The sequence below is a fragment of the Oryctolagus cuniculus genome, chromosome 8 (assembly GCF_051225735.1).
Source record: "Oryctolagus cuniculus isolate XC-2025 breed Fujian yellow rabbit chromosome 8, ASM5122573v1, whole genome shotgun sequence".
NCBI classification, from domain to species: domain Eukaryota; kingdom Metazoa; phylum Chordata; class Mammalia; order Lagomorpha; family Leporidae; genus Oryctolagus; species Oryctolagus cuniculus.
In genome coordinates this window covers 117797998-117821844 of record NC_142874.1, presented here as the reverse complement: position 1 = coordinate 117821844, position 23847 = coordinate 117797998, and the positions used below count along the sequence as shown (strand labels likewise).

The window sequence follows — 23847 nt, the reverse complement described above, 5'->3', positions numbered from 1 at the left end:
CAAAAAAAAAAAAAACACACACACACACACATCCGAGGCCCCACCTAGCAAAGAACATACATGTTCCATTATCCTTTTACACCTTTGCCCCTTCTAGCTAGTGCATACAGAAAGAACAACAATCTTGTGCCCATGTAGTAAGATGGAGGAAGGCAAAAGCCAACCTTCTATGGATGGGAAAACAGCTAAACCAGCTCTGGACCACCTATTTCTAGATTTCTTGTGCAAAAAATTACTCTTCCCCTACTTGTTTCATCTGCTGCTGGAATTTTCTGGTATTTAAAAGTGCACACAATCTTAACTTGAGCCAGCAAGTTAATGAGAAAGAACAGAATGAAATGTACCTAACCTACTTGGGAGTTTTATTCAAACTGCATCAAGATATTTGGCAACGAAAATGCAGGGATATACGTAAGTGTTCAGAAAAACAGATTCTGTGTGATGATGAAATAACTCTTCCTGTGATGACAGCTTCTGTGCTAACAGCATTTTCTTTTCTTACTGGTAAATTATTAAATATAGTAGAGTTGCAGGATTTAGTAGACTTTAATGCTGACATTTAATAGACGTATGGGGGCAGGCAGCTGACCCAGTGATTAAGATACCCATGTTCCATACTGGAGTGCCTGAGTTCCACACTTGCCTTTGGCTATTAACTCCAACTTCTGGTTAATGCAGACCCTACAAGGCAACAGTAAAGACTCAAGTAATTGGGTTCAGGGCCCACGTTGTAACACAGTGCGTAAAGCCGCTGCCCACCCAACTGGGAGACCAGGATGGAGTTCCAGGCTCCCTGCTTCAGTCTGCCCCAGCAGACCATTGTGGCCATTTGGAGCATGAACCAGCAGATGGAAGATATCTCCCTCTCACCCTCTCTCTCTGTAATCTGCTTTTCAAATTAAAAATAAAAAAGGTAACTGGATTCCTACCATCCACAAAGAGACATAGACTGAATTCCTGACTCCTAACTTCAGACTAGCTCAGCCCAGGGTGTCACAGACATTTGGTGAGTGAGCCAGCTCAAGAACTTGCTATCTCTCTTTCAATTGGGGGGGGGGGGGGGGAGAGACTAATACCAATATGGCCTTATGGCCTTAACTCATTTAACTTCTTCCTGCCTAATTTTAATAATGTTTTGAAATATATAAATTATCAAAACCTACTAAATATGCTTTTCACTAAACTACTGTTAAGTGGAGAGAAGACATCTTTACTCCTATAAAAGCCCCACTGCCCACCTTCCTCCTAGCTTTGAAAAGAGACACATGGCAGCTAGTGTTGTGGTACAGCAAATTGAGCTGCCACCCGTGAAACAGGCATCCCATATGAGTGCAAGTTTCTGTCCTGGCTTGCCCCACTTCCAATCCCGCTCTCTGCTAATGCGCCTGGGAAAGCAGCTGAAGTTGGCCCAAGTGCTTAGACCCCTGCACCCATATAAGAGATCCAGATGAAGCTCTTGGATTTGGCCTGGACCAGCCTGGCCACTGTAACCATTTCAGGAGTGAAGCAGCAGATGGAAGATCTATTTCTCTCTATTTCCTTCTTTCTCTTTCTTTCTTTCTTTCTTTCTTTCTTTCTTTCTTTCTTTCTTTCTTTCTCTCTCTCTCTCTCTCTCTCTCTCTCTCTCTCTCTCACACACACACACACACACACACACACACATTTTCAAAGATACTGACTAAAAGCTGACTAGACAGAGAGAGTACTACATGGAAGAATATTCCCCTTGGTGTTCCAATTCTGTATGTCTCAAATGTGCTGAGAAGTATCAAGGGTCCAATCTTGTTCCTATTTCTAACGCAGGGTACTAAATAAAGGAAGTATACTTTAACAAAATTACCTTTAAAGTTGAATCATCAAGGACAAGGAATTACTAAAGTGAAGAATAGGGTTGAGAGTATTCCAGTTAAAAGAGGTGAAAGGTGCTGAGATAGTAATGAGCTTTATAAGTTTACAGGCTGTGAAAGAAATCAAAGGGTATGAAATTATGCTGGAAATGAAAGGAACAACTAAGTGTTGTAAGCAAGCAAATACTGTTAATAGTTTTTCAAGATCATACAAGCTATTTGTGGAGAACAGATTACACAGGTCAAAATAGAACTCAGAGCCCAATTAGAAAGCTTTTGAAGTTTAGAGAAATGATGGTGGCCTGGAATAAGGCAAGAGAAACAAGAATAAACAAATTCACAATATGCTCAAGACAAGAGTGACCATCCTCCATATCAGACTTCTGCAAACATTTTTTAAAGATTTACTTATTTATTTATTTGAAAGTCAGAGTTACAGAGAGAGAGAAAGAGAGATCTTTCATCTGCTGGTTCACTCCCCAAATGACTGCAACAGCCAGGGCTGGGCCAGGCTAAGCCTAGAAGCCAGAAGCCAGGATCTTCTTCCAGGTCTCCCACGTGGGTGCAGGGGCCCAAGCACTTAAGCATTCTTGGCTACTTTCCCAGGTAACATCAGCAGGGAGCTGGACTGGAGTGGAGCACCCGGGACTCAAACCAGCAACCATACAGGATCCTGACATCGTAGGCGGCAGCTTAACCTGCTATGACACAACTTGGGCCCCCTTCAAACAGTTTCTAGTCAGACTCTCATATATGAAACAGAAAAAAAGCAGTATTAAGTTAAAACAAACTTAATTACTGGAAACAGCCTGTTTTGATGATACAAACTTGAAAAGAGAGGATACAGAGGACACAATAGTCAGCTGACTTCTCTATTTTGACTTAGTTACAAAGTATTAATAAAAAAAAAAAATCCTGATTCACAAAGATACACAGATGTTAAGGCCATTAAGCTTTGTTAAGTCAACAACAGGAGTCACTGTGCACTTACTCCCCATGTAGGATCTCTGTCCTTAATGTGTTGTACAATGTGAATTAATGCTATAACTAGTACTCAGACAGTACTTTATACTTTGTGTTTCTGTGTGGGTGCAAACTGTTGAAATCTTTACTTAATATATACCAAATTGATCTTCCGTATATAAAGATAATTGAAAATGAATCTTGATGTGAATAGAATGGGAGAGGGAGCGGGAGATGGGAGGGTTTCGGATGGGAGGAAAGAAGATCCTGCGGGTGGGTGGGGAAAAAGCCACTGTAATCCATAAGCTGTAATTTGGAAATTTTTATTTGTTAAATAAAAATTTAAAAAAAGTTGATTAAGCAGCACTTCAGAAACATCCAAAGTGCTAAAATTTGGTATTTGTAATATTAGAGTACACACTGTTTTAAATTACAGTTAAGAATAATTGCATTTATTTTTTGAAATATCTTTTAAATATTCACAGAACTTCTAATGTTTATTTATAACAACACAGAGTTCCACAGGAATGTTAAAAATCCTGCTTTAATAGCAATATTTTTAATAAAAGGATAGTTTTCTACCAAAGCCAGGTCATTATTTTTGGGGAAAAAAAGAGAAGAGTGGGAATCCAATTATTGGAAATCTCTTTCTTAATGAAAATTTGCTTTCCTCTAACTGATTTCTACTAAATCTAGCTCTAGATCTTTTAATTAAAGGAATATAAAATAAATTTCTCTTCCATACATTACCATCTTAAATATCCACCAATAAATGGCAAGTTCTTGCTGCATATTCAGTATTACATGCTATAAAATGTTCTTTGGTCTATTCAAGTAATCATGGGAGTGCCAGAAAATAATTAGAAAAGACAATATTAGAGACAGGGATAAACAAGGGGAAAAATTATCATGACCCTATATTTGTACAGTTCTTTTAATCACTGAAAGCACTCCACCTGTAAAAGAAACTAGCATGAGAAATGAGATAGGAATTTTATAATAGGCCATTTTGGAATAATATTGTACCTTTTGAATGCCCTCTTTCCAAGCACAAAACCACCTATAATAACACAGAAAGGAAAAGCAAGACCGTGGCCTTTCCCGGAAGCAGGTTACCAAATGAGGTAATACAGGAACAACCAAGTACCATGATAACCTAAGTCCCCAATCCTATGACAATGACTGCCTCTTCACAGTGTAATGGTCACACTATTCTAAATTGCTGTTCTCATCTTTCCCTTTCTCATTGATTTGAAAATAAAGCATGATCACACAATCAGAACTGCTAACATCAGGAACAGCAAGTTAAGTCTAGTAACCAGGTCTGGTTTCAACTTCATTTTTTTCTCATTTTAGACTTCTTCAAGTTTTGTATCTGGTTCCACGATCTCATTTCTAATAGTCAAGGCTATGGGAAAATACATGGCAAAAAGAAATTTAAATTCTAGGCCTAAAACATTTATAACTCAGATTCTATGTACAAATTTTATGTATATATAAAATACAAACATATATACATGTATGTAAATGCCTTGAATTATAGAGAATACTTAAGATAAAGACAAAGCAAAAGCTGATTTCTAGCATTTTATCAATCAAAATCCTATTTTCTGGTGTATCTAGCTAAAAAAATGTTCCTAGTGATAATCAAAAGTTACTACCAAATCTTGAAGTATCTCTGATTGCCCAAATAGTAAATTAACCTAGAATAATATGACTTAAAGAACATTGTAGGAACTGGTGTTGTGGTGCTACGAGTTTGGCTGCCACTTGCAATGGCACTAGTATAGCAGCACCAGTTCGAGTCCCAGCAGCTCTGCTTCTGATTCAGCTCCTTGCCTAGGAAAGCAGTAGATGATGGCCCAATTCCATGGGCCCCTGCCACTCGTGTGAGACACCTGGATGGAGTTCCAGGCTCCTAACTTGGGCATGGCGCACCCTCAGCTACTGTGGCCTTTTGGGGAGTGACCTAGAGGACAGAAGGTCTCTTTCTGTATCTCCATCACTCTTCCTTTAAAATAAATTAGTAGTATATTGCACTGCTTTCTAATTCTCTGAATATTGGTAATCTTTGTCCTAGCTTTTATGAAGAAATACTTTTATCTTCATCAATGAAAATCAGGAATTATCAAACATTCTGGCTTTAAAAAAGACTGAGAAAAAATAAGGAGAAAGTCAAATTATTCTTCTCAAGCCATCTTTTCGCTTTGTTAGTTTTGTAAACCACACAAAAAGTTTATCTTACAAGGTAAGAATATATACAAATTAAGAAATGGGTCCAGATAGGATAATTGACTCATTTAAGATTATACAGCTAGGGCCGGCGCTGTGACTTACTTGGTTAACCCTCCACCTGCGGCACTGGCATCCCATATGGGCGTCGGGTTCTAGTCCCGGTTGCTCCTCTTCCAGGCCAGCTCTCTGCTGTGGCCCGGGAGGCCAGTGGAGGATGGCCCAAGTGCTTGGGCGCCTGCACCCACATGGGAGACCAGGAAAAAGCACCTGGCTTCTGGCTTTGGATCAGCGCAGCGCTGGCCGTAGCGGCCATTTTGGGGGTGAACCAATGGAAGGAAGACCTTTTTCTCTGTCTCTCTCTATCTATATCTCTACCTGTCATATTTAAAAAAAAAAATTATACAGCTAAATAAATGTGTAGGAGAAACACCTGGTTTCAAAAACTCAGTCTTTTCACTATATTATCTCGCCAATCTGAAGAAACACTGAAGACAGGGTAATGTACTTAATGTTAAATTCCAAATAGTTTAGCATAGGATACTGTGCTAGAAAGTGTTGGATAAATATTTGGTACTAGGAAAGAAGATGGTTTTAATCTATCACAGGAGGGACAGTACTGCCATTTCCAGAAAGAAGCTCAGAGGAGGTACAATGTAATAGTCTGTTACACTCAACATCTTGAATGTTGCTGGGTCAATGTTACTATTTAGGAACAAAGAGTTGAAGAAAGTAGGAAAAAAAAAGAATGCATCTCATTATTTCCTCTGTACTCATTTCTTAATTATTTCACAACATTTTTAGTAATTCATTACAAATATCCAAAGTTTAAGGCTTCCAAGACAAGTTTCATAATTTCAAAATCTTAACCACAGCTAGTAAATTTAAGGAATTTTAGATTTTTCCTCTGAAAACTGTGAGGGAAGTGATAAAGTCCCCCATATTATCTTCAAAGAAACAATGGTGGCCGGCGCCGCGGCTCACTAGGCTAATCCTCCACCTAGCGGCGCCGGCACACCGGGTTCTAGTCCCGGTCGGGGCGCCGGATTCTGTCCCGGTTGCCCCTCTTCCAGGCCAGCTCTCTGCTGTGGCCAGGGAGTGCAGTGGAGGATGGCCCAGGTGCTTGGGCCCTGCACCCCACGGGAGACCAGGAAAAGCACCTGGCTCCTGGCTCCTGCCATCGGATCAGCGCGGTGCGCCGGCCGCAGCGCGCCGGCCGCGGCGGCCATTGGAGGGTGAACCAACGGCAAAGGAAGACCTTTCTCTCTGTCTCTCTCTCTCACTGTCCACTCTGCCTGTCAAAAAAAAAAAAAAAAAAAAAAAAAAAAAGAAACAATGGTACATCAAAATAATGTTGTTAGTACTTTTTAAAAATATATGCATATATTTTATTTTGTTTAAGGAATACAACTTCATGTATTTAATATATACAAATTTGGGAACATGGTGATTCTTCCTCCTTTCCTTCCCTCCCAAGTAGTTTAGCATTGGATATTTTCCTCCTTCCTTTCCCATTTACAGAGATCAACTTTCAGTTAATTTTATACTCATAAGATTAACCCTGCACTATTTTCTTAAATTTAGGTTGAAGTGTTTCAAAGCTAATTTCTGCATAAACAATAGGTAGCAAATGTCCAACTAAAGGCAGTTTTCCTGACTGAAGTACAAAGTAACACTGAAAACTCAAATAAGAAGCTTAAGGTTCAGTTTATTACAGTGACTAAAAGTATGGAATGTGAAGTCAGACTACCAAGTAACCTTGGACAAATTACTGAGCCTGTCTATGCCCTGATTTCTCCATCTATAAAAATTATGCAATAGCTGTATACCTGTACTCCTTGAGAGTATCTTCTAAAATTAAGTAAGACAATCCATATAACTAGAGAAGACCTGATATGTGGTAAACACTATGAAAGTAACAACATTTGTTATTGTTAAGAGTTACAAAAAACACCAAAACACAAGAAGAATTTAATATATTCTGACCTCAATTATTATAGGGATATGCCCTAAAGATCAACCAGAATGAGAATAACATCTAATGAAAAATCCGTGGAAAGGACAGGAGAGTAGGCACAGATAAATGGTAAGTAGACCAAATCTCTTACAAATTCACTAAACTTCTTTAACTTCGAATAGTATGCCATGCAAGTAATACAGCTGTATCCATAAAAAGTGACTAACTTTGTTATAATAGGTATCAATCAGGGAGAAAATGTATATGCTTACCCTGCAGGTTTATGCTAACCAGGTAGATGAAGTAGATGATTATCTATCTTATGTATCAAATGCAAATTATCAACCATGGGATTTAACCTCTATCAAACTTTACATATTTCATTTGTAGTTATCTTATATGACTACCTTTTCCTACTTGACTTAAGCTTTCAATGACATTAGAAACTGTGTTTCCTTTCTGTCTATTGTATCTGGCATTGGACTTGAGACAAAACAAATGCTCACTAAGCATTTAATAAATGAACAAGTAAATCAAGTTTGAAATTTTAATTGAAAACAATGAAAAAGTTTATAAGATGAATAATTCTGAAAAAAGGTCAACTATAAAAAATCCAATTTCACATTGATAATCTTAAAAGGTAAGTTTTTTACATAAAAATTTTACTTTATGAAAATATATTCTTAAACACAATTTTAAAACCATATTCAAGTCTCAGAAATTTTGTTATTTGGCAATAAAGATATATAGAATACTAAGCATCCTTGTTTCCAAAACATGGCCTAAGAAATAAATCATTAACAACAGTTTTTCAAATTGTACAACACTTGCTTTCTAGCTTTTTGTTATTTTAAAGGGTCAAACCAAAGAAAAGTTTAGATGTGTGATAATTAAAAGAAATAAGTTTCGACTTTTGTGCTTTGTTTCCTAAACTCACTTTTCTGTTTTGAAGAATATTGCACAACCATCCACATGCTTTCTCTCCTGCTCAGACATGATTTTGGCACGTGACTTTGGAGAAAAAAATCCATCATATCCACGCTCCTTCAATGCTGGCAGAAAGAGAGTGAAGTATTGCTCTGTTTCCACTTCCTGAGATGAAAGAAAAGTTATCATCTACATGACATTATATAACTTCGGCTAAGATATGAAAATGTTCAGCATTATAAGTAGGCTTGATTAAATTAAAATAGTTCGCATGACAGGTGACCATCTTACTTTACTGCTAGCAACTGCCATTTGACAATGCTAACTCCTTAAACATGAGGAAAACAGAAGAGTGACCTGAACGTCACATGCTTACACAGGTAGTTAGTAGCTGGAGCAAGATTACAACCTGGGTCTCCTGACTCCATTCCACTATACTTCCCCCAAAACAAATAAGTAAATTTAGTATATGACCAATAAGGTAGAATGGAACAGTAAATTTGATATATAAAAAGGTATGTTTTAAAATTATTTATTCTGCTGAACCATGATGAAAAGGAATGATATCCCAAAATGAGAAAAACAGATTAAAAAATTCTACTTTAACATATTTTAGGGAGTTGTCAATCATTATTTGTTCTCTGCTAATTTAACAATTGAGTTAGACTAATTTATCCCTTGACCCTTAAATATTTTTAACAAATTTCAAAATGAAATAATCAAATACAAAGATAATGATGTATATAAATGCTCAAAACAGCATAATTTGGAAAAAGCAAAACACCAAAAAAATTAGATTTCTAACAGTACAGAAAAGGCTATATTAATAAATATTCACATATTAATGTGTTTTTAAGAATTTTAGTAACATGAATAGTGCATTAAACACAATTATAACAAAAAGGAAAATATACCAACATTAAGGTCTCAATTTTATCTTGAAAATATTCTGTAAATAAATTCATAAGTGAATACAAAGAAAATATGCAGAAAACACTCTAGATGTTTTGACAGAGCAATTATCTTTGAGACAAGGAATGAGATTGTTTTTTTCCATAATACTTTATCTTTTCTCGCAAATTTAAATTTCCCTAAAATAAACACTTTATAACATGGTATTATTTTAACACAGAAAAGCAATTTTCTTGAACTGTTTTTATTCTTTAAGCTGTACTTAGAAGACCAAGACTACTACTGTATATATGAAACCGAATCAAGTAACTACAACAGTCTAATTTTGGTTGCCTCTTCCTCCCCTCAACTCTGTGTCAGTCTTAGTGTTCAGAAGAATATTTTTAATTTTGAAGATGTTTACTTCTTGTTATTTCCAAGACAACAGAAAAATAGGGGCTGGCACTGTAGCATAGTAGGTTAAACCTCCGCCTGCAGCACTGGCTGCAGGTGCTCGTTCGTGCCAAGCTGCTTCTCTTCTGATCCAGCACTCTGCTTATGGCCTGGGAAAGCAGTGGAAGATGGCCCAATTGCTTGGGCCTCTATACCAGCACAGGAAACAAAGAAGCAGCTCCTGGCTCCTAGCTTCAGATTAGCTGACCTCCAGCTGTTACAGCCATTTAGGAAGTGAACCAGTGGATGGAAGACCTCTCTATCTGTCCCTCCCTCTGTCTATAACACTGCCTCTCAAACAAATAAATCTTTCAAAAAAAGAAATACTTAACCAATGTGACAAATGTTAATTACCCTGATTTGCTCATTCTACAATGTACAAATGTATCAAAAATATCACACTGCTCTCCCAAATATAAACAATTCTTATTTGTCAAATCAAAACGTTAAAAAAAAAATTTTAAGTCTTTAAAATGCTTTGAAAGTAGCTAAGGAAAGTAGCTGAAAAAAATTACTTTTTAACTGGATAAATTTTTTACCTAATTATTAGCCAAATGTTGAAAAAAAGTGATACATATTCCATGAAAAGGACTATTTTTCAGTCTTTGTTACAATAAAATTATAAAACAGATGAGTAAATTCCTTACAAAGTAGGGCAAAAACGCATGACTTACAATATAATATTTTAACTGTGGGGAAGCACTTTTTCTTCTTAACAACTCTATTGTAAGTTAAATTTATATTCCTAAAAGATTCAGCAATCATTTGTAGTTTTCTCTTTCAGTAATACCAAAGGTTTTTTCATAGAATGAACTCGTAACATGAGTAATGGGTAAGATTATTTTTTCATTTAAGAAAATAGCAAATTAATGTTAAGTGGATGGCTGTACTAAGCAACACAGTTTCCCTGTGGAATATCTTAAATGCTAATTAAAACTGTTCCTTTTTTAAGAGAAAGAAAATAATTCCTTTAGAGTTTCACTTCAAACAAAGGATCTCTCCCAGAGGGAAGAACTTCTATTATTTTTAAGTTCACCTTTAAGTTAAAGACAATTTAATCTCTATAGTGTTACCTGAAGACTAATGATATCTGCGTCACAGTTAACAATTTCTTCCATAATTCCCTTTTTCCTGTATTCCCAGTTTAATGCCCAGGAGGGGCAATAGCCATATAGCTGCCGGGTGGCGTATTTATCACATAACACATTGTAACACATAACCGTGAATGATGCTAAGAAGTGGGAGAAAAACAAAAAACAGGGAGAAAATTAGGCAACTTTTACTAAAGCAGTATCATGCATAACCTGCAAAAGAATACATATATAATCCAAAAATCATCTTTATAAAAGACTAGAGGAAAATTAACATAGTAAATACTAAAATAGAAATACTAAAATTTCATTAGAATACATCATATTTAAGTTCTTTACTATTCTTGAATTAGAATGTTGTTCATACTTGAGATTTTTGAGGAAATTTCAATAAATAAAAAAACTCATTTTAAATCAGCATGCTAACTTTTGTACATAATTTGCCAAGAAAAGCTTCTCTGTACAGTGGAACAAAAGCACATTTTAGTTTCCTTCTAATTAAAGGACTCTAACTTCATTACTTTTTATTAACATACTATCTAAAAACTCTTCTGGGTCTTGTACTGCTGACCCTATTCTGAGCTAGAATAGTAAAGACTATAACAAAATTTAGTTACAAGAGAATACTTTTTGCCAATCAAATGTTCATTTGTCAAACGAAATTCTCATCTTAAAATATTCTTGAATTAAGATATGCATTTGGCCTAGCAGTTAAGATGCTTAGGCAGTGGAAGGTGGCCCAAGTCCTTGTGCCCCTGCACCCGTATAGGAGACCCAGAAGAGGATCCTGGCTCCTGGTTCCGGCCATTACGGCCATTTGGGGAGTGAACCAGCGGATGGAAGACCATTCTCTCTCTCTGCCTTTGCTTCTCTGTAACTGCCTTTCTAATAAATAAATAAATCTAAAAAAAGAAAAAAGAAGAAAGAAAAGAAAAGAAAAAGACCAAGATGCCTTCATCTCATCGGAGTACCTGAGTCCAACACCTGCCTCTAGCCTCTTGCTAATGCAGACCTGGAGACAGGAGTGACGGTTCAAGTAGTTGGTTCCTGCCACCCACATGATTCAGTTCTCAGCTCCTGGCTTCAGCTCAGCCTGGCCCAGTGCCTGGCATTGCAGGCGTTTGGACAGTGAAGAGAGCTCTCCTCTGTCTCTCTCTCAAATAATTTTTGTAATGACCCTGAATAATAAATGGACTGTGAACAAACTAATAGGAGAAGATGGTTTGCTTTAAGTGTACTTTAAGGACCGGTAGCATCAGCTACACATCACCTGGGAGCTTTGAAATGTAACTGCTGAATAGCTTAACCAAAATGTAACTGCTGAATAGCTTAACAAAATTCCCAAGTAATTCATAGGCATGTGCATGTTAAAATACGGAAAAAATTCTAATCTTCATCAGTTATCCTCTAGCCTTGCTTCCCCATCAGAACCACTTTGGCAAACTTAAAACAAAAGCAAAAACAATTGCTGATTCCAAGCACTGTGTCCAGACTGAGTCAGAATGTCAGCGTCCACGTATTTCTATTTAAAAAAAAAAAAAAACAAACCCTTGGTGAGACCAATGGCAAGAAATAAATGAGAATTATTTATTCAAAAAAGATGTGAAGAACCTAAGGTTAAGGAACACTTGACTGATGTTGGTTCAGTTTCAGATGATGAGAAATATATTCAAAGAAACCAGCAAATGAAAGCTCACTCTGGCTCTGTCTTTCCTTCTCTCCCTGTCACTCTGCCTTCTAAATAAACAAACAAATCTTTCTATATATTCTAAAAAAGTTATCAGCCTACCTCTCAAGAAAGGTAAGTGCCTAAGTACTTAAAAACTTTCCAGAAAAAAATTCATTCTTATTATTTTTCTTAGACCATTCAATTCTCAGTGGGAAGATGCCATTTCAAAAGCTGTATTATAAGGACTAATTTTAAAACCAAAAGCTCCTTCACTGTGAAAGATACAAGACACCTGCACCTAGGCCTTTCTACCCATCAGTATTTTTAAATTCATCTATAAATGGTAGGTCAAACAAAGGCTTATTATCCATAGATCACGAAGCTCTGATGGTATTTAAGTATTTCTGACACAAAGTCAAGGAAGAATGAGGAAAAACTACCTGATGGTAGAATTTGGTCTCGTTCTTTTAATGTAATCCATGGCCTCGGAGGAAGCTGCTCTGGATGAACTGAAAAAAAAAATTTTTTGTAGATGTAAGTTAATTTTATATTTTCTAAAATCAGTTTTACTTTTTTTAATAATGTAAAATCAGCCTCCATAATGGTCCACAAATCAACGTAAGTATCTAATGATGAAATTTAATAAACAATTTAGAACCATAAGAAGTTTAAGAAGAGATGGGCAGAGAATAACAGAAGAAATGCTGAACGAATTAACGACATTTCCAAAGTATTTATGAAAAGTTTTTATTTAAAACATTAAGTAAATCTCATCTTAATTTTATATGTAAATTGTATTCATTTGGCTTTATTCCACAGAGAAATCAAAGCTATGTGAAGTTCCAACACACTAATGGATCAAAACACTCAAACATCTTTATAATAGAGAAATATATAAATGTATAATAAAAATAACTGAATTTCCATAAGGGGCTCTCATTTTCTGATTTTACTCTTTTATAATGTCAACACAGAGAAACAGATAAGACTGGAATTACATTGTATAGAAAAAGGAAGGCACTGGTTAAACATTAAATGCTCAGATGTAGTTATCAATATTATAGAACTTAAATGCCATCCAATTACCAGATGAAAGAAAATTCACTGATTTAAGATTTAACTGCTACCTTTTCTTCTTCCTTCTAAAAAATTTACTTACAGGACAACTTGATTCAAGTTTATAGATTTACCCATATTATTAGTGGTTGAGAAATGTATTCCTTTAAAACAAAACACCCTATCCTCATCCAGCCAGAAATTTTGACCATAGTAGTCCCAGATCTTAAAAAGTATTACTTTACTAAACCATTTTAGTGTTCCTAAAGTCTGTTATTTTGTTTTAGCAGCCATATTTTCAGAGTGAACATTTAATCACATATTCTGTATTCTGCCAGGAAAGAAACAAAGGTTACCACAGGAGCGCAAATAATTCATCCAACAGACTCAATGTACTGAATATTAGAACCACACTGTACCTGCTAGGAGCACCATTCCAGAATCATGGCAACTGTCTCCAAAATGAAAAGTCATATATACAAATCAAATTAATAGTAGTAAAAAAAAAAAAAGTTTCTAGCTCTTGGATTCTCAGCAAAACCTACATAAGGTGGCGTAGTTAAAAATTCACAAATCAGAGTGAACATTTGGCCCAGCAGTTAAGATTTAACTTTCATCTCATATTGGAGTGCCTGGGTTCATGTCCTGGTTCTGTTTTCAACTCCCCCTTCCTGCTAATGCACATCCTGAGAGGCTGAAGGGTCCCTGTCACGGAGAAAAACCAAATTGGGTTACAGGCTCTGGGCTTTGGCCTGGCCCACAAGCACCAGCTACAGTGGACATTTGGGGAATGAATCAGTGGATGGAAGATCTTTCTAGCTGTTTCTCTGCCTTTCAAATAAAAGTGATGGGCCTGCACCGTGGCTCATTAGGCTAATTCTCTGCCTGTGGCACCGGCACACCAGGTTCTAGTCCCGAATGGGGCGCCAGATTCTGTCCCAATTGTTCCTCTTCCAGTCCAGCTCTCTGCTGTGGCCCGGGAAGGCAGTGGAGGATGGCCCAAGTGCTTGGGCCCTGCACCCGCATAGGAGACCAGGAGAAAGCACCTGGCTCCTGGCTTTGGATCGGCACAGCGCGCCGGCCGTAGCAGCCATTTGGTGGGGGTGAACCAACGGAAGGAAGACCTCTGTCTCTCTCTCTCACTAACTCTGCCTGTCAAAAAAAAATGTTAAAAACTCAGAGATCAAGGAAATTCTCAAAATAAAATAAGTTAATGTCAACATCTTGGTGGTTCCCAAATCTTAACATATCACAACATATCAGTGCAAGTAGAATATATATTCATCAACAATATCCAAATAGCAAAAAACATATGAAAGGATTCTCAATCTCACCAGTAACCAGGAAAATTAAAAAAAAGATGAGATGCTTTGACATAACTTTTTTAAAATTTAATAATATCCAGAGTTGGTGACAGTGACAGGAAGCAGCTACTTTGCATGTACAGCTGTGTGAATACAAATTCATATAACTACCTGGAGAACAAACTGACATCATATTCTAAAATTTAAAAAAGCCATGTTCCCATATCTAGCAGTTATTTCCTGAGATGAGCCCCTTCTGCTTAAAACAGAATGTTTAAAAAGTATTCATCACAGCATTGTTTTTCATAACAAAAGCAAAGGTGAAATGGCTAAATTATGTCCATTTTAAGGAAATCTATGGTACAGATGAAAAGACACAAAATACATCAGGGTAATTTTTTTTAAAGATTTAAAGGCAAAGTTATAGAGAAGCAGAAGCAGAGAGAGAGGTCTTCTACCCACTGGTTCACTCCCCAGATGGCCATAACAGCCAGAGCTGCACCAATCCAAAGCCAATAGCCAGAAGCCTCTTCTAGGTCTCCCACACGCAGGCGTCCAAAGATTTGGGCCGTCTTCTACTGCTTTCCCAGGCCATAGCAGAGAGCTGGATCAGAAGTGGAGCTGCTGGGACGTGAACCTGAACCCACATAGGATGTTGGCATGGCAGGAGGCAACTTTACCGGCTATGCTTCAATTCCAGCACCACATCATAGTATTTTTAAAAGTTCATGGAGGAGCAGGGGTTCAGTCTAGCAATTAAGATGCCAGTCAATGTGCTCATGCCCCACACCAGAGTTCCTGGGTTTTAATAAATACCCAGCTCTGGTTCCTGATTCCAGCTTCCTGCTAACAAGGACCCTGGGAAACAGCAGTCAGTGGTGGCTCAAGTACTTGCGTTCCTGGAATCCACATCACAGTCCAGATGGTGTTTTCGGCTTCAGACCTTCAACCATTGCAGGAGTGAACCAGTGTATGAGAGTTTTGTCTTTATCTACACTTCTCAAAGTTTAAAGACAAGTTTTTTTCTTTTAAGTTCATAGAAAAATTACAACATGTTTATATTGGCATAAAAAAACTTTTGAAATTTGTGCAACTTTTTCCTAATAAGCATTTCTACAAACTTTCTGAAGTTTATAGAAATTTTTGAAGTCTGTATATGTGTTAAAAGTAGAAAAATATCCAAAGAAAACTGCTGAGTGAAAAGTAGAAAAAACAGCTCATGTACCAACCCTGCTGCCAATTCAAATCTTCTGCTAATGCAAGCTCTAGGAGGCAACATGTCATAGATGAAGTAGCTGAATCCCTGCCACCCAGGTGGGAGACCCAGATTTAGTCAGTGGTTCCCAGCTTTGGCCTGCCCCAGCCCTAGCAATTGTGGGCATTTTGAGGAGTGATAGCTATCTGTTTTTCTGTCTCTGCATTCCTCTGCCTCTCAATTAAATAATATTTTTAATTAAGTAGAAAGCTATACAATAAAATTATAATTTATTTGAAAATTCTAGAAGCACAAAAATTTAGAATATAAAATTTCTCCTGGTGTAAGTTTTGTACATAAATCAATGTCTAATAAAAGCACAAATATATACATCCAGCTTACAATCATGATTACCTACATGGGATAGATTGAGATAAAAGGTAATGGACAAAGGGAATTGTAGCTTAACAAGAATTTTAACAAGGTTAATAATATAGTCTTGTAAGTTTTTTTTTTAAACATTTATTTATCTGAAAGGCAAAGTTACAGAGAGGGAGGGAGGGAGAGGGAGAGGGGGAGAGGGAGGGGGAGGGGGGAGAGAGAGAGAGAGGAGAGAGAGAGAGAGAGAGAGAGAGAGAGAGAGAGAGAGAGAGAGAGACACGCAAAGAAATCTTCCATTCACTCCTCAAATGGCTGTAACTGCCAAGGATAGGCCAGGCCAGAGTCAGGAGCCAGGAGCTTCTTCCATGTCTCTCAACGTGAGTGGCAAGGGCCCAGGAACATGGGCCATCTTCCACTGCTTTCCTAGGAGCATCAGGAGGGAGCTGGATTAGAAGTAGAACAGCCAGGACTCAAAAGCGCCCAAGTGGGATGCCAGCACTGCAGGCCATGGCCTAACCAGCTAGGCCATAGGGCCAGCCCCTTCATGTGAGATATTTAAAGGCAATTTTTAAAAGACGAAGCCATCTGGTCAATAATAAGACTAAATATCAGAATAGTTACATGGGCTACTTTCTCATAAAAAAATAATAGTGATCCATTCTAATAAAAGCAGTATCTCCAGCTTCTAAGTGGCAACCCATCCGATATCTGACACTGGCTGACAGCAGTGGGCCTGCTTTGCCCACAGTGGAGGTGTCTGCTAAAACTGGAAGCGAGAACAACACCTACATGCTAAAGCTAAACAGGGCAACTGTCTGCCACAACTGAAGACTTAGAAATGATAAGAGTCACCTAACTTAACATCCAAAAAGCCTGGAGTACACATAAAAATCACTGGTCATATTAAGAACCAGGAAAATCACAACTAATAGTGAGAAGAGTCTATCATGACATTAACACTACATGAATCAGATGTTGAAATTATCTGACAGATTTGAGAGTATCCATCTCCTTGAACAAATAATTACAAATTCCTTAGAAAACTCTGGAGCACTGTAGAGTAATAGGTTGCGCCTCCATCTGTGGCACCATCATCTCATATGGGTGCTGGTTCCTTACCCAGATGCTCCTCTTCTGATCTAGCTCTCTTCTTGTGGCCTGGGAAAGCAGTGGAAGATAGCAAAGATGCTTGAGCCCCTGTTCCCACGAGGGAGAACCAGAGGAGGTTCCTGTCTCCTGCCTTCGGGTCAGCCCAGCTAAGGCTGTTGGGACCATTTGGGGAGTAAACCAGTGGATGGAAGACTTCTCTCAGTCTGTAACTCTGCCTCTCTCAAATAAATAAATCGATTTTTAAAATTAAGGGGGGGGGGGTGCTGTGGCACAGTGAGTTAAAGCCCTGGCCCGAAGTGATGGCATTCCATATGGGCGCTGGTTCTAGTCCCGGCTGATCCTCTTCCAATCCAGCTCTCTGTTATGGCCTAGGAAAGCAGTAGAAAATGGCCCAGGGGCCAATGCTATGGTGCAATGGCTTAAAGCCCCAGCCTGCATCACCACCATCCCATATGGGTGCCTGTTCAAGTCCTGGCTGTTCCACTTCCAAGCCAGCTCCCTGTTAATGTGCCTGGGAAAGCAGCATTATGATGGTCCCAGTCCTTGGGCCCTTGTACCCACGTGGGAGACCAGGAAGAAGCTCCTGGCTCCTTGCTTTGGATTGGCTCAGCTCCAGCTGTTGCAGCCATTTGGAGAGTAAACCAGCAGATGGAAGACCTCTCTCTCTGTCTCTACTTTCTCTGTAACTCTTTCAAATAAATAAAATAAATCTTTAAAAAATGAAGAAGAGATGGCCCAAGTGTTGGGGCCCCTGCACCCACATGGGAGACCAAAAGGAAGCTACTGGCTCCTGGCTCCGTATTGGTCCAGCTCCTGCCGCTGCAGCCACTGGAGAGTGAACCAGCAGTTGGAAGAATTCTGTCTCTGTCTCTCCCTCTCTCTGTAACTCTACCTCTCAAAATAAATAAATAAAAATATAAAAAACCAACTTTTAAGACAGTTAAGATTTATTTTTACAAAGACTATTCATAACAGCATATAAAGCAGTCAATACTTAGGATAAATATGAAACATACAAGACTATTACAAAGAAACTTAAACTCAGTATGGAGAGAAATTATACAAGACACAAATGGAGGAATAAGACCTTGTAAACTTGTCAATTCTTTCCAGAGTGATTTACAGATTCAATACAACCCCAAATAACACTCCTACATTTTAAAGACAGTAGATATGAAAACTTGATTCTAATAATTATAATGAAAATATAGGGTATCTTCAAAAGTTTACAGAAAATGTGTTCTCAAGTAAACACTGGATGAGTTTCAAAACTGCATCAAAATAAACTTATGGTTTAATTCCATTTTTCATGAACTTTTTGAAATACTTTTATACAAGGATAAAGCAGCAAGGAGCCAAAACTAGCCAAGACTATTTCCAATCAGATTAAGGGAGAAAACTTAACTCTATTGGATCTTAAGACTTTATATAGCTACCATAATTAGAGACACTGTTATACTGCCATAAGACTTATGAGAAAGCCAAATACCGGCGGAGTCTATGGTCACAAAAGGCTCCCATAGCCTTGGCAGCCCATGACAAGAGCCTCAGAAGATCACTGATGTCATAAAAAAGAGTGTTAATTGTTAAAGGAACAACAGTAGTCATTGTGCACTTACTCCCCACATAGGACCTCTGTCCCTATTGAATTGTAATGTGAGAATTGACTGCAAATTCTCTCCCCAAACTGTACTCTATATGTTGTTTGTGGGCATGAGTGCAAATTGCTGAAGGCTATGATTAGCATAGAGTTGGTCCTCTGTACATAAAGTCATACTAAAAATGATCCATAACGAAGAAGGAGATGGGAGAGGGAATGGGAGGTGGGATGGGAGGCAGGGGGGAGGTTATGGGGAAACCACTATATTCCTAAAGTTGTATCTGTATAAAAATGCACTCATTAATTAAAAATTTAAAAATGAAAAAAAAGACTTATGAGAAAGAATAGAGACTCTAGAAACAAGCCCATACATTATACTAACAGTGAATTTATGACAAAGAATAAACTAAAAACAATAATGAAAGGATAATCTTATCAACAAATTGCTTGGTCAATATTACGTGTGCAAAAACTCACACAATTTATCAATTCCAGGAAGGTTATAGCTCCAAATGTTACCAGCGGATGGAAGACCTTTCTCTCTCTCTCTGCCTCTCCTTCTCTCTCTGTGTAATTCTGACTATCAAAGAAATAAATAAATCTTAAAAAAACGTTTAGAGTCTCTAAATAATAGCATAAAAGACTATACTCATGACCTTATGGTAGAGAAAAATTTTTAAAGAGGACACAAAAGCAGTATCCCTAACAGAACGGATAGATAAATTGAAGTATGTTTAAGTTTTTCTGTTCCTCAAAAGATAAAGTAAGAGAAGGAATAGCAAGCAATAGCTAGGAGGAAAGTATCTGCAATACATATACCAACAAATAACTTGTATAAAACACACAAAGAACTCATTAGAAATAACAGACACATAGCATATGTCAAGGTCAACTGGCTGTATCTGTATAGACAAGTGAGGTATTTAATTTTAGCTCAAATGGCCACATACTCCTACTAAAAAGATCTCAACAATAAATTTGCTTAATTCTCTTTCACCAATTTCTAGTCTTTTCAGCCCAAACACTTTTTAGGTCATATTAATTTGGTTTTACCTTATCATAAACTCTACAAGGTGGGGGAGGGAATGTCTAAAATATTGTGATGATGTCCTCTATGCTTTAATTCTCAATTTCTTGAGCCCTATTTCAGAACTCTGTACTTTGGAAGACTTTATCCCAAGAAAAATAACTGACTTAATGATATCTTCATACTTTTACCCACATTTTCAGTGCTTCAATAAAACACAAAAATGTCTTAAGTCAAATACTTAAAAAAACTCTTGCTATATAAATAAACATGCATCTGGAATACAATCCTTTTAGTCACATAACTCTAGTGTTCTTAGATGCCTGCCTGCAAATTTTCCACAACGTGCAGGGCACTGAACTACAAATCTTCCTTGACCTATAGTGGGATTACAGCCCTATAAACCCATTGTTGGTTGAAAATATCCTCAGTCACCTAACCTAATCAAGTATCACTGTTTAGCCTAGCCTAAACATGCTCAGAACACTTAAAGTAGCCTACAGTTGGGCAAAATTATTTAACACAAAGCCTATTTTATTAAATACTGACTATCTCATTAAATACAACGGAAAGTGAAAAAGAATGGTTGCATGGGCACATTTTCACACTCTATTATGAAGTCCAAAACACTGTAAGCTGATGATCACCTATAGTTATTTCATTCATTAAAAAAAATATATAAAATGTGTAGGTTCCAAGTAATTTGTATCAAATTGAAACAACTGATAAATACATATCTTTGTGGGCTGGCACTGTGGTGCTGTAGCACAGAAGATTAATCCTCTGCCTGTGGAGCCAGTATGCCATGTGGATGCCTATTCAAGTCCCAGCTGCTCCACTTCCGATCCAGCTCTCTGCTATGGCCTGGGAAAGCCCAAGGATGGAAGATGGCCCAAGTACTTGGGCCCCTGCACATGCGTGGGATACCCAGAAGAAGCTCCTGGCTCCTGGCTTCAGATCTTGTAGCCATTTGGGGAGTGAACCAGTGGGTGGAAGACCTTTTTCTCTGTCTCTCCCTTTCACTACCTGTAACTCTAGCTGTCAAATAAATTTTTTAAAAAATACATATCTTTGTAACTAAGAGAAAAAATTTTTTGATTTTACACCCCTTTTAACTATGTGTAAACTGCTTGGTCTCTGAATCTCAGAATTTAGATCTGTAAAAAATGAGTAAAAATTCCTACCTCCTAGAGTTAGAAACATACTAGGGGATTCCAATTCAATCCCATCAAGGTGGCATGTACCAATGCCATCTCACCAGTCCAAGTGATCAATTTCAGTTCACAATTGATCATAATGAAAGGACTAAGAGTCAAAGGAAGCACATAAATAAGTCTAGTACCTGCTAATACTAACCAATGGAATAAATAAAGGGGAGAGCGATCCAACATGGGAAGCGAGATACACAGCAGACTCATAGAATGGCAGATGTCCTAAATAGCACTCTGGCCTCAGAATCAGCCCTAAAGGCTTTCGGATCCGGCTGAAAAGCCCATGAGAGTATTTCAGGCATGGAAAGCCAAGACACTCTGGCAAAAAAACAGACCTAAATGAAAGATCTCTGTGAGTGAGATCCCAGTGGAAAGAACAGGTCTTCAAAGAAGGAGGTACCTTTCTCTGAAGGGAGGAGAGAACCTCCACTTTGACTATGACCTTGTCTAAATAAGATAAGAGTCGGAGAACTCAAAAGGCTTCCATAGCCTTGGAAACTCATGACTGGAGCATAGGGAGATTACTGATGCCATAGACAGGAGTGTCAATTGGTAAAGTCAACAACAGGAGTCACTGTGCACTTACTCCTCATGTAGGATCTCTGTCCTTAATGTGCTGTACATTGAGATTTAATGCTATAACGAGTACTCAAACAGTATATTTCACTTTGTGTTTCTATGGGGGCGCAAACTGTTGAAATCTTTACTTAATGTATACTAAACTGATCTTCTGTATATATAGAAAATTGAAAATGAATCTTGATATGAATGGAAGGGGAGAGAGAGCGGGAAAGGGGAGGGTTGCGGGTGGGAGGGAAGTCATCGCGGGGGTGGGGGAAGCCAATGTAGTCCATAAGCTGTACTTTGGAAATCTATATTCATTAAATAAAAGTTTAAAAAAAAAAAAGTAAATTACATCATGATAATAAGTAGATCTTGACAGGGATGATGATAATTTCTATTGTTACATCAACTACTTATGAGCCTTTAGACTGGAAACAATCTAAAGCTCATGGGAAAATGAAATTCAAAGTAATGAATTTTGGTACAAAGACTTATGAAATCCATGCAGTTTTTATTTAATATATATTTTCCATTAACTCTGAAAAAAAAAATTCCTACCTCCTAGGTTCTTAGAAAGATTAAACAAGTTAAGGTAACTTAAGTTCTTAACATATTTCTTAGTAAACAGAAAACACTCAGAACATGAAAAGAACATCATACTAAAGGCAGAAACTCCAACTCTACAAACAGTTATAAAAAATAGTCACATGCTTTTAGGCAATATCTGATATATGTGCTATTAATATCTGTAGAGGCTGGTGCTCTGGCACAGCAAGTTAAGTTGCCACCTGTGACACCAGCATCCCATAAGGACGCCAATTCAAGTCCCAGCTGCTCCATTTCCAATCCAGCTCCCTGCTAATGTGTCTGGGACAGCACTGAAAGTCCACATGAACGACCCAGACACCTGGCAGAGCTCCTGGCTCCTGGGTATGGCCTAGCCCAGTCTTGGCCATTGCAGCCATCCGGGGAAGCAAACCAGTGGATGAAAGGGATCTTTCTCTCTCTCTCTCTCTCTCTGTCTCTCATTCTGTCTCTCCTTCTCTCTGTAACTCTGCCTTCAAAATACATAAATGAATGTTTATTTAAAAATACATTTGTACAGTTTACTGCTTTGTCATTAATAGTTACCTGCAAGATTGTCAAGCATGAAGTTCAGTAGCTTTCGGGTTCCATCTGGGTCCTGGTACAAGTTGAGAATATCCTGTGATAAAGGATTGCCTAAAGTAAAAGATAAAAATAAAAACTATAAGACTTAACATTGCAAGACTGAACAAAAATGCACTCTATAAAGTAAGATATCAATTTTCCAAACTGAATTCTACTATATTTAACCTGATTATATACACATTTAAAGAAACTGTATAAATTTAAAGTTTATCAGGACACAGTCCTATTGTAAGCTGAGGAGCATCTGTACGTTCAAAGTGTTAAAGAGAACCATATCTAAAGAGTTAAATTACAAAGATAATGTCTCACCAGATAGACTATCAAAAAAGAAATAGAAATTACAAAAAAGGAAGCAAACAAATCATGAAGTAAAAAAATACAGTGAAAAATAATCAAGGGCTGGAGCTGTGGTATAGTAGGCTAAGCTGAATGCCAGCGCTCTTATGGCCTGGGAAAGCAGTGGAAGATGGCTGAAGTCCTTGGGCCCCTGCACCCACATGGGAGACCAGAAGAAGCTCCTGGCTTCGGATCAGCCCAGCTCTGGCCACTGAGGCTATTTGGGGTGTGAACCAGCGGATGGAAAACCTATCTCCCTCCCTCCCTCCCCGCCCCCGCCTCTGCCTCTCTGTAACTCTTTCAAATAAACAAACAAATCTTCAAAAGGAAAAGAAAAAGAATCACTAGAAGGGCTCAACAGCAGACTTCAGCAGGTAAAAGGAAGGATGAGTAAGTTTTTAAAAGATAGTTGAGTTGAATTGGTACAGTCTGAAGACCTAAGAGAAAAAATAAGAAAAGCAAATGCAGCCTCAGAGAACCATGAAGGGTCCCAACATTTGCAAAGCGAAGAGTCCCAGAAGGTAAAGATAGAAAAGAACAATTGAAAAATTAGAAAAAATGCTCACAGCATCCCAAATTTTATGAAAACCATGAATACATGTATCCAAGAGGCTAAATTCTAAGTAGGATGAGATGCAAGAGATCTACACCTAGATAAATTATAACAAAATTCGGAAAAAGACAAGAATACAGAGAGAAAGGCCGGTGTTGTGGCATAGCAGGTTAAGCTTCCGCCTGTGATGCCAGCATCCCATATGGGCACCTTTTCAAAACCCCACTGCTGCACTTTCAATCCAGTTCCCTGCTAATGTGCCTGGGAAAGCAATGAAAGTTGGTCCAAGTACTTGGGCCCCTGCACCTAC

The 23847-nt window shown here is 37.9% G+C and overlaps 1 protein-coding gene across 8 annotated transcripts in view; it reads right to left on the bottom strand.

Moving 5' to 3' along the window:
* Positions 1-23847, bottom strand: part of CNOT6L (CCR4-NOT transcription complex subunit 6 like) — a 121279-nt gene that overhangs the window by 21272 nt on the left and 76160 nt on the right. For all 8 annotated transcript variants that reach the window (XM_008267694.4, XM_089303192.1, XM_002717095.6 and 5 more), the window contains 4 exons: positions 22610-22699; positions 12471-12539; positions 10344-10501; positions 7937-8091 (listed from right to left, as the gene is read on the bottom strand). In XM_008267694.4, the coding sequence (XP_008265916.1) occupies positions 7937-8091; positions 10344-10501; positions 12471-12539; positions 22610-22699 (472 nt within the window). The remainder of the gene's footprint in view (positions 1-7936; positions 8092-10343; positions 10502-12470; positions 12540-22609; positions 22700-23847) is intronic.